Source organism: Manacus vitellinus, unplaced genomic scaffold, assembly GCF_001715985.3.
Source record: "Manacus vitellinus isolate BGI_N305 unplaced genomic scaffold, ASM171598v3 scaffold_3_pilon, whole genome shotgun sequence".
In the NCBI taxonomy this organism is placed as follows: Eukaryota; Metazoa; Chordata; class Aves; order Passeriformes; family Pipridae; genus Manacus; species Manacus vitellinus.
This window is the reverse complement of record NW_021940535.1, coordinates 41,758,250-41,769,976: the sequence shown is the minus strand read 5'-3', so window position 1 is coordinate 41,769,976 and position 11,727 is coordinate 41,758,250. Positions and strand designations below refer to the sequence as shown.

The 11,727-nt window shown below is 45.5% G+C and overlaps 1 protein-coding gene across 5 annotated transcripts in view; it reads left to right on the top strand.

The window, feature by feature from the left end:
* The first annotated feature begins 966 nt into the window (after window positions 1–966).
* Window positions 967–11,727, top strand: part of NRP1 (neuropilin 1) — a 113,207-nt gene continuing 102,446 nt past the window's right edge. For all 5 annotated transcript variants that reach the window (XM_018075581.2, XM_018075579.2, XM_018075578.2 and 2 more), the window contains exons 1-2: window positions 967–1,400; window positions 4,626–4,800. In XM_018075581.2, the coding sequence (XP_017931070.1) occupies window positions 1,334–1,400; window positions 4,626–4,800 (242 nt within the window). In that variant the 5' untranslated portion in view covers window positions 967–1,333. The remainder of the gene's footprint in view (window positions 1,401–4,625; window positions 4,801–11,727) is intronic.

Sequence of the window (11,727 nt, the reverse complement as noted above, 5' to 3'; positions counted from 1 at the left end):
AGGGTGAGGGCAGCTCACCCCACACCAGCGCAGCCAACCTCCCCTAGCATCACAGGGAACGGTGGTGTCCCACTGGGGAACAGCAGGGATTCCGAGGGACACGCGCGGAGACGGACGCTTGGCTGCACTCCCGCACGAAATAAAAAGAGAGTGCTGGGAGGGGGGGAAATGTGGCAGAGGGGGCGGCCCGGGAAGGGACGGGACAGGGCTCCCGCGGGGCACCGTGCGGAGAAGCGAGCCGGAACGTGGGCGGGGGTGAGTGTGTGTGTGCGTGGGGCCGGGGCACGGTTAGGAACACGGCAGGACACGGCAAAGGGCAGGGCAGGGCAGGGCAGTGGCATGGGCAGGGCTGCGCGGGGCCGCGCAAGGAGCCCGCGGGCGGCGGGCGCAGGTGTGCCTCCGCCCGGATCGGCTCTATTCCTGCCGTGCCGGGGGAAGCGCCGCCTCTCGATCCACCCCTCCCTCGCGTTCCCGCTCCGCCAGACCACGCCCTCGGCTGGAGTGTCAGGTCTGTGGGCTCGCCGTGTGTGTTTGGTTCCGTTTCTTCTGCGCTGCCGAAATGTCTTGGGGGCTGAGGAGGAGGAGGAAGAAGGAGGCCGGGAGGGGGAGGGGACATGGGGCTTGGGAGACGGCGGCTCCTCGGCCTATCTTATTGCCGCTGAGTTGCGCTTCCTCTTCCTCAGCGCGAGCAGGAGCCGCCCGGGCGCTTCCCCTTCCCAGGCGGGCCGGGAGTTCCCCTGCGGCGGCAGCGCTCGCTCGTCCCCGCCGGGGCAGGTGAGTGCGGGCGCCGGGCACCGCTGGTACCGCGGGCCACCGGCCGCCCCGGGGCTCCGGCCCCGAGGGAGAAGCAGGGCAGGCGGCGGGGACGCAGTGCCCAAACCTCCACAGCGCCCGCTGCTCCCCGCTCCCAGGCGCTTTCCCTTCCTTATTTCCCCTCGCAGAAGCACCCCGCCGAGTCTCCCGGAGCCGCCCGCAGAGCGCTCTCCGAAGGTGCCGGCAGCAGCCAGGATTTTTGTCTGTCTTGTTTGTGTGTTTGTTGGGTTTTGTTTTTGTTATTTTTTTTCCTCGTTTTCATTTGGCTTTCTAGTCTCGCTGGGAATGGCAGAGGCAGCGGCGCCTGGAGAAAGAACAAGTGTGGGGAAAGGGAGAGGGAGCCGGAGCTAAATGACAGGATGCGGGCGGCTTGAGGCACAGAGAGAAGCCAGCCTCCCTCTGCCCCCGGGACTGCCTTTGCGGACCGTGCTTTCTGCTCCTCACTCCAGTTGCAGGATTTAAGGAAGAGTTGTGCGTGGAGGGCATTTTTATTTTTTTCCTCCTTTCCCCTGAAGGGAAAATGGATTGGGGACTTCTCCTGCACTGTGCAGCCCTCACCTTCACCCTCGCCAGGGCTCTGCGGAGCGGTGAGTGTAACGTGGGACGTCGGGTCTCAGCTTGGGCGGCTGTGGGCGCGGGAGTGGGCGGTGGGAGCCGGGGGGGCGCGGGACCGGCACCAACGTGAGCCTGGCTGGGGGGAACTTTCTGCCGGAGGAGGGACGCGGCAGAGTCCTCACCCGAGGATTGCCCACCCTGGCATTGCCTTCCGATTTTATTTTCTGTTGTTTCGGTCTGTTGTATGAAGCAGACTGCTCATTCTCGTTGGATCAGGACAGCCAATTATCTTAATAATGTTCCGTCCCATAGGCAATTAAATGTCTCTCCTTTCGATATTTGAAAGATAATGAACACTTTAAAGGGAGGGCTTTCTCTCCCCTCCCCCCGCCCTTTCTATTTTCAAAGCGTAAAGTTTTAGATCGTGCCTCTTACTAGCTGTGTGTGTACCTGCGAGTAGTCTTCACGTGGAGAGCTCTCTAGAGTACCCCTTTCCCAAGTCTGCATCTTACGTGCAACTTGCACTGTGCCAAGAGAGGAGCTGAGCTCCTCTGTGAAGGCTCACGACTCCTTTCCAAGAGAAGAAATCCCATAACAAATGAGTGATGTAGCTAGCTTACTGTCAAGCAGCCCTTGAAAACACAACTAATTAAAAGCAGCATGCTCCTCCTTCCCCGAACAATGCCAGGGCACTGCGAATATTTCACTGCATGATGCGTTTTTAAGGATGGTCTAATTGTGGGATTGCTTGACGTTTAGCTCTTGCACATGAAACAGCTCGTGCGAGTCTTCCTTTCCCGGCAAATCCTGAGCAATTATTATTAACTAATTATCAAATATTTACTTTTGCCTGACTTGGTTTTCAATCTAAGTAATTAAAAGAAGAGAGCACCCTCCACTTATACTGGTATATTGTTTTAATAAGGGACCACAAGTGGAGTGTCAAGCAAGAAAGAGTATTAAAATCGCATGTTTTATGATGGAAGTTAATCTCTTTCCCAATATGTTTTGAAGAGGCTGCTTAATTTAATCAGCCAGTGCTGTGGCACAGGAGTAGAGGTGCTAGAGGCGTGCACCAAGCCTGAAGTGGGGATGCTCTGAGAGGTGCACTTTGCTCATCCCCCCAGCCCAGGTGAGGGGTGTGGGCAGCTGCCTCACATATAAACCCATATTGCTGCTAGTCCTGTACCTCTGAGGAGTGGGAGAGAGCCACTCCATGCTTTTGTTGATCATTTATCTCTATTAAAAGAAGGGGAGTAGAGCCAGTTGCTGGGCAGAAGCCTCCACTATGAGTGGTCATTGTGGTGGTCCTGTTGGAGTCACCAAGGCTATTAACCTCCCCTATAACCTACCAGACCTACTTATGCCACCTTCACCTACATGGAGTATTAGTGTCCACTAAATTAATTCGTTAACCTTATTTGGAACTAATGGTCCAAAGTCATTAGAAACTGTTCTTCTTAATCAAGTGTGAGAGAGATTGCACAGAGCCAGAGAGTCTAGCAGACCGCATTATCTTATTACACTGTCACTTTCCCAGAAATCGCAGATCAAGGAGCCCTGGTGGTAGTGAGTCCACCTCAGCGTCCTCTGAAGTGACTCTGTCAAGTGACTAGAGGCAGCACTGCTTTATTTCAGGCATTTAACAGATGCCAGACTCTGCCATGTTGTTTGCAGGGCTGGAGTGGGCTTAATGAGACAGGATCACTTTCCGAGTGTGCTTACACAGGGAGGAAAAGGCAAGATTCCCTGAGAGCCCCAGACAGCGGATTAGCAAGATCACCAGTGACAGCTTTTGAGCTTTGAGCTGCAGTTCCTTTTGTTCTGGTCAGAGGAAAACAGCCTGTTTTGCAAAGGCACAGCGGAAATATAATAAGATAGCCTTTCCCAGCAACGTGCTTAGCAGTATCTGGGTTTTGACCATATAGCTGAGTATGTATCATCCCCTTCTCTTCTAATTTATGGCAAATAATGTCTATAAAGAGTATTGCTTTATGCATTTTTGATGTGCGCTTTCTCATTCATTTCCATTTGACCTGTTTTTCCTACAATAAAATCCTGTACCTTTATAAATTCATGCTGAGAGCAAGGATTGCCATTTTGCTTTCACAAGGAATGTATTAGATAGAGCGCTGCAGCCTGTATATACCACTATTGGGATGTAATGATATATAGTCTTGCCTTTTAGTGGGGACATTCTTCTTGTCCATAGTTTACTGTCATGTTTTATTGCTCCAAATTAAAATCAATGTGTGGAGAATATTCTTCTTACCTGAAGGTCTGTTGAAAGAAATCCATAGTATTAAAAAAGTGATAACACAAACCTGCACTAGACAGTGGAGTGAGTGACTGTGTAGGTTGGATTTCTTGCCCCTTTTTATTTTTTCTATAAACCTTAAAATGAAACCTTTACAATGCTGACCAGAGGAGCAAGATGCAGCACACCACACTTCAGTCATACTTGGTGATTCTTGAAACTTCTGCAACTATTTTCCTATTAGAAATAAATCTTTGTTTTTTGGGAGGGGAGGAAGGAATGGAAGAGACAGGAAGGAATGTTGTTCTGCTCCGTTACTTTGATGCAGTCTCCAAGCATGAACAAACTTCCTTGAAAGAATAAATAGTGGATGATTTCTGCTTCACTAGAGCTACTTTGTTCTCTGCTACCCTGGGTTTGAAGAGCACAGATAGTTTCAACCTGTCTAGATTTATGGACTGATAAAACAAAGGCAGGGCCTGCTGCGGATGAGCTTGGATCCACCAAGACAATCCCAGTGGTCAGTGACACAGACCAGGCTTATCCCACAGCTGGGCAGGGGGTCAAACGGCATCCCTTTACACCTCCTCCCAGCTTTTCTTAAAACTTCATACTTAAGAAGATTATACTTTTTAGAGTTAATTGTGTCCTATGTACTCTTCTGAGCCAACATTAACGCTATTGTGAAGGGTGCAGGGTTTTAACACTGTAAAGGGCACTGTTGGAGAGGAGGGCTTTTTAAAACAGTATCCTTACTGTTTAGAAATGGGGTATCTTCTACTACATACTGCCTTAAGGATGGGGTTGGAGAAGGAGGCCTCTTCCTTTTGGGTACAACATAGCAGAGATGCCTTTAAAGGCGTAAGGATGCAGCATAATTTTGCCTTTAGAAGGCTGCGGGCCCCGCAGCATTCCCACGGCAGCCAGCCGGTCTGCTTGGGGTGCGGGTGCTTGTTGGGGGCACTGAGACCAAGCCCATCTGTTTGCTTCCCCCTCGCAGATAAGTGCGGCGACACGATCAAAATTCTAAGCCCCGGGTACCTCACGTCTCCCGGCTACCCGCAGTCCTACCACCCGAGCCAGAAGTGCGAGTGGCTGATCCAGGCGCCGGAGCCGTACCAGCGCATCATGATCAACTTCAACCCGCACTTCGACCTGGAGGACCGCGACTGCAAGTGAGTGCGGAGCGCCCGGGCTCCACCTGCCGGCCGCCCGGGGCCGCGCCGCCCGCGCCGCGGGGGATCCCAGTCCTGGGGCCGGGCTGCGGCCGCTGGCGTTCCGAGGAGCGTCCTTCGGGGAGAGGGGGAGGTGTGGGGTGTTAAAAAGATCTTTACAGCTTTCCCAGCGCGTTTGAGCTGCGCCTGCCCGATGGGCTGTGAGCTGGTGGCGATCGGTGGTGATGCGCGCTATGGGGGTGCGGTCGGGGTGAGGCACCGTTTGTTGGCCTGCTTGCTTTTGTGAGTAAGTCTCTGGAGTTTGGAAAAGGAGTTCCTTTTCCTTTTGTGCCCCAGAGCTACGAACGGCCCATGGCAGAGGCAGGCCATTTATAAATTGCCAAATCCTCTTAACGTAGGGTTAGTCTGGCATTTGCTCTCATGCTTTAAAGGGCAGTGGACTGTAGGACTGATAGTCATATTTCCCCCTTTCTGCCTTTGCTGCTGATTTATGGCCAGTAGCTCTTCTTTCCCCTCCTCCTGCTCTCCAGTAGCACCCTGAGAAGAAGAAGGGGAGAGCTGAGGCCGCCTTTGCTCCCTTGTCCTCGCATTCCCTCTGACCGTCTGTTCCAAAAGTGAGAAGGGGAATCAGAACCGCCCAGAAGCTGTTCTCCACTTTCCCCCAAATCTGTAAACTACATAGCTTGCCCAAGGCAACACATGGTCAGATCATTCCCCTCTTCAACATGCCCTCTAAATTCAGCCTGCTTATTTCATGAAGAAAATATTTTAGTGATTCATTATTTAAATATTCCTTGAGTGTCATATTTTTTTCATTCTCTTCTGATAACTGCAGTAGAGTTGCTATTCATTAATGCTACTAGTCAAGATTTTCTCTGCATGTCAGAAAGATTAAACTCAATAGCCAGTGGTTTTTGCCATTTCTTGGGTGTATTCAGGATTTTGCAGGATTTAGTCCCATAAAATGATGTTTAGCTCATCAGGAGTGGTTGTAACAGACCATGAGATTAGAGTGTTGGATTTAGAGAAAGAGAGTAACTGTACTCAAGCACTTAATTTTTACCATGCACGTCTTTGTTCCTATTATTTAATAAATTGATTACTTAGATCACAATTACTGTTTTCTCTTAAAATGAAGTTCTTTAATGATGCAGAGTGGTGCTTAGTTGCTTTTTTGTTGTTTTTTTTTTTTTGGTTTTTTTATAACCATTTATACAGCCACATTTCACTACCATAGTTGAGTGATAATGCAGGAAAACCCTGTGCTCATAAAACTAAACTGACTCTTCGTTAAAATGAGGTTTTACTGTGGCATTGGAGCTGCAGCTCATATTCACACCATATGTTCACATGCTGACTTCCCATTCTTTAATTTTTAATGTCTTGTACTCGGGTAGTGATTCACTTCCCTGTGTCTTCTTGATACAGGTTTTGCTTTCATTCTGTGGGACGCTGCTAATTCTTTAAAATGTTTGTCACTCTTTGTCTCAGACAAAAACTGGAAAATTAAATGAAGTGTCAAATCCTTTTTCTCTCTTTCTAGAATGCATGTTTTTCCAACTCTGTAAAACCAACATGGGCTTTGGCAGCAGTAAAATGGTGTACAGCATACAATTATTTGAAGAACAAGTAATCTTTGTGGCATAGTGTTGTGCTAAACAGTGTTAGACTGAGCTGAACTGGGTCCAGGGAAAGGATTGACTCCCTCCCTCTGTTGCTTCCTTCTCAATGTTCATTGTCCACTCTCCCCCCTGCATTATTTCTTCCTCTGAAACGGAGCCCAGTGCAGTAATGAGATGGTAGTGGGTGGAAGGAAGTCTCTACACAGGGTTGTTTGCATTGTCTTTGTAGTATGTGATGGTGATGACTTTACCATTATTTTGACAATGCTGAAATGCTGATTTTCTAGGCTATGCTAAACTACTCAGCTGCTTCTTCAAACACATTGAAAATGGTTCTTTTCAACTTAAGGGGGATTGTATTTGTGCAAAGAAAAAGCTTAGGACCCGAATAACAGAAAATTATTTCAGCACCAGGAATTTGTCAGCAATCTCCGTGGTCTGAAATTTCAGCATCTACTTACAAAATTCGCATTCCTTGTACCAAATATAGGATAAACCAGGAGATTAAAGCAATAAAATTATCACAAGATTTTTTGGTTTTGAGGCTAAGTACACTTTGTTTTTCTAATATGCTTAGTTTATTAGAAACTCAGTCTGCAATCTAGAAATGTGTAATTTAGGTTACACTCTAGTTTATTGAAAAGTTTAGCACTGGAAATTAATAAACACTTAAATATGAAATGCAGAGAGAAAATGAGAGATAAGGGAATTCGTGTCTGGGAACAAAAAATGTCCCATACAATTAGAGTAGACTAGAGAAGATTAGCTTGCTGGCCTAGCTCCCAAAATCCTCTTTATAATGCTGTTCATTGCATCTTGGACCTTAGTTAGAGTTGAAAACAACTTTAACAGGGACTCCCTGAGCCCAGGAAGGCAAACAATGTGACTTTGGAAAGGTTATCTTCTTGTTCCATAGTGCCAACAAGAAAATCAAGGGGCCTTATCTAACTTTTAAAAATATTACTCTATACAGAGGGCTAGATATATTGAAATGTAAAACTGGTGAAAGGCTAATTCTCTGAGGAGAGTCAAAAGCAGCACATTTAAACATTAGCTGTACTGAAGCTGTTCCCAGTTAGTCTCTTTGTATATTAAGGTTTGGAATTAATTTAAAAATATGCCCTTGATTTACCTACTTATTATGCCATGCTTTAATGAATAAGCATTTCTCAAATGACTGCTAATAAAATTCATATATGTATGTTTTTCTGACAATCAGAACCATTTGAGTTGTTTTAAATTTCAAGTAAACATGGTGAAAATTCCTGTTTCTTTGGAGGCATTCCAAAGGACTGAACTTTCACAGTTTTGAAGAATAAAGACACGCAAATAATTAAAAATATGTTCACACAAGCAAGGTTCAACTAATAGAAAATCTTTTAGACAGAACTACTGTACCAGCTTAATGGAAATACTGGGTTTTGACAGGAAGTATACAAATATGTCAACCACAGATTGTTATCAAGGACATATATAATGAAAAAATATGCAGTCTCTTTTTAACTTTTAACTCTAATGAGTGTTATGCCTCCTCTTGTGGAGGCCAAGACACAGAAATTATGGTTGTACTTTAAGAGAAAACTAGTTTTGGTTTGCCATTTTGTCTTTTCTCAAGTGAGCCCAAATAATAACCCTGCATTTTTGAAGTCAGGAACATGGTTAAAATGAATAGAAGAGACAAAACATATGGCCACATATTAGTTAAAACACTCCAGTGTTTGTTGCATGTGGTAAATGCTTTTCAGCACTTAGTGCAAGCTGTACAAGTCTCGTGTTGCTGAAATATCCTACTGTGTAAATGTAGCCATCTTGAATCTAGTAAAACTTTATACCTAGATAATAAACAAGAATGTCACTGATACAGTACTTTGAATTTATGGAACTTTTCCGGTTTCCCAGCAATGCACACTATCAGCATGATAATTTATAATGGTTTGTGACAAATGTTGCTGAGCAAAGAGGTGTGTGGTTACATTCAGATCAGATGTCATTATCTAGGGAGCAATAAAAATTTCACAGACACTACGTTAAAAACATTAAGAAAATGAATGTGAAGCTTCAGAAGAAAAGGGCTTAAGAAAGGTGGTGGGTTTGGTAGAGAAAGCCCAATAGTGGTTTCCTTACTGACAAATTATTGACTTTGTTGCCAGACTTGACTGTATTGCTTTACAAGGTTTTTGTAGATATGCCACATGGCACTATTGTTTTATTGGCCATCATTTACAGACATAGAGAATAAATATTACCCTCACTTAACACTTATGGATTATGTACACAATGCTGTCAAATCACTCAGAATGGAAAAATTGCCCATTTTGGAAACCTTCACATTGTAGAAGGAAAGATGTCATAGATAATTATTCTTTATATTACCTTTACCAGGGATTAGTTAGAGCGATGAGATTAGAGCTGTAAAGAAATTGCAGTCAGCTACAGAATACAGAGCAAAAAATACCTGTTTGTTTATATAGAAGAAAATGGCTCCTCCAGATCCTTAAGTAAGAACGCAAGCATAGGTATCCTACAGGGTGAAACTGTAGCTCCATGGAACTCCCACAGACCTTAATGATGTCAGAAATTCATCCATCCATTTTATTTCTAAATAATGTCAATGGATTTATGCTGCAAATCTGTAGGTATAACAAACTGAAGCTGGTAAAATAAACAGGAGCGAGCCAAGTCATGGTTCAGCCGTTCTTTAGTTCCTGCAAAGTTTAAGCTTTCATTTGCTTTTGTCTAAATCCTGGTTCTTATTCTTCCACACAGCTTTGTGTGGACTTTGTGCCTCTCATTCGTTCCTTTTGTGCAGGGGTGGTTCGAGCCCTTTGGGTTGAGCTGATGGGAGTAAGAGTGCATGTGTCCTTGTTGCCCGTCTGGAGAGCCACCCATAAAGGACACTACTGGGACTTGCCTGTCCAAAGGTTTCTGCCATCAGTGGCATGCAGTAGCTGCTTCCTGACTGCCCAGAGGTGCATCTGGAGCCTGCCCAGTCCTAAACTGCTCCCACAAACAGCACCAAGGACATCTCGGGCATAATGGGGGGGTCTGGGCCTAGTGTGACCCCCCTGCCCTTGGAAGCAGTGGGAACTTTGCCCTCCACTTCCACAGAACTATCTCCCGTGATTCTTGACGGCTGTGGAGAAGGGTGCAGCACAGGCCCTGTAGGATGGTTTGTGTCTGGATTAGTTGTTTGGATGGCAAATATCAGTCAGTGCTTCCTAATTCCCTCTCTCTCTGCTGCTGTTGAGTTTGGCAGGCAGAGAGGTGCCTGCAGGTGACAAGGCAGGGTAAGGGCTGGGCTGTCATAGGAGCAGAGTTGTTCAGGCCTGTGGGAGGCAGAGATGGTGTTTGCCCACAGTTGACTAGAGAGGTCTGAAGGAGCCAAGGCCTCTGAGCTTCCCAACAGAAACACAGCTTTAGTGACCTGGCCCTGCTCCCCTAAGCATCAGCATGGGGCTTTTAGTGTATTTCAGCAGGATGTGGTACCTAAGAGAGGTGGGAATGCCCCTGCTTGCTCTGATCTGGATTAACTAAACCACCAGCCCACACCACTGGAGCCACCCCTCTGCAGACACTGCTGCCCAGGCACAGGTAGGCAGAGGCATCTCTGTCGAAGCCATGAGGGGGACGTGGGCACCAACACCCTGGGAAGGTCGTACCTGGGCCAAAGGGGCAACATCTCCACCCCTTTGCCTCCCTCAAAAATCTGTCCCTCAAAAGCTGTTTGGGGTTACTGAGAGGTTATTTGGAAGTACTAAGGGGATGAAGGGGACCATCCTTTACTCTGTCCCTAAACCAAGAAACAAGTGGTTTTGGTGTCGTCTGGGATGAGTTGTTGCAGTGGATTTAGGGGCCATGTGGTGTCTCATGTGTCTGGGCACACTTTGAGGGAATTTCTGTGCTTTATATAAAGCATACAAAATGCTTTCTCAGAGAGCATGCTGCTAGACCCAGACAGTCCTGCTGGTGACCACTGCTGTTTGGTACCTTCTGTAAGGCTGCAGTAAGCTGTGCCAAGGAAAGGAATTAACTCAGAGTCCGAGCAGGATCAGGGAAGCAGAAAACACTTGTTCTGCTCCAAAATCTTCTCCTTAACTTAAAGGTTCGGGATTATGAAAATATATACAGTGTTCTCTTTGCTATAAAATTCAGCATGTATTTGCATACGAGTATCAGATGCAAGCATCTAAAGAGGATGCTGTTATTTTATTGTGCTTTAGAGACTAAATAAGAGTTGAAACAAGTTGAAAATTATATTGTTTTTCTGATTATACAGTGTAATAAAAAGATTCCTTTGTGGTTTATCCAAGCAGTTAACTCTTGTAAAAGTCTCTATTGTCAAACTGTTTAACAATTCCTTCTTTTAGAGTAGTGGTTTGAGCTTGAGTTTCCTCAGGAAAAGGTATTAGGAAATCCATGACCAAACCACCTGGTCATAGCTAGAGAGTTTGTGCTGGCCTGTGTTTAGGGCTGAGGTGTTGGATGCAGAGCCCGATGTTGCACTCTATCTGTATGGGTACATTCCCTGGCACAGTGGAGCCTTGACTTGAGTCTCTTTACAGTAGCACACTAAAACTGTAAAACCAGTCACATGCAGGTGTTTCTATTAATCTGGACAGTTAAGTGAACTGTGAGGAGAACTCTGCCTAGATGCACTACAACCAGATGCCCTTCAGACAAGAAAAATTTGAGGGTCAAATATGGATTCCCTTAAGCCTAATCCTTCATCCTTTCTGTGGACAGAGATAAACAAACTCAGAACAGAGGTCTGAATCCTTTCTAAATTGAAACCCAGAGACACTGGCATTAGCCCCATGAAACTCACAACATGTTTTCAGTCAACCCCACACTGCTCTTCACCCTCCTTTCCTGCGCTAATCTAATTGAAACAAAAACCTATGTGTCTCCGAAAATTAGTTTCTTAATTATAGCTTATTGCAAGCTATAACATTGGATCATAATTTGATAATTATGATATATTTTTATACAGCTGATGCGAAACAAAATTCAATTATTTTCTTTCGTAGTATTTCCGAAGAATGAAATTATATTTGAAAATTGGATATACATGCACTCACATGTATATGTCTATGCTTATATATCACACAGGACTACTTAGATATAGGTATATGTGTTACATGCACCTTTTTAGGACTGTGCCTATATACATGTATTTGTGTTATAGATTTCTTAGTTTATGTAGAAGTTCCTAAAGTAAATCTGCTAATTAAACTGCTAATATCCATCTTAAGGCTGATAATTAGGTATAAAGAGAAAAAGAGACAGGATTAGTGTTCAGATCATG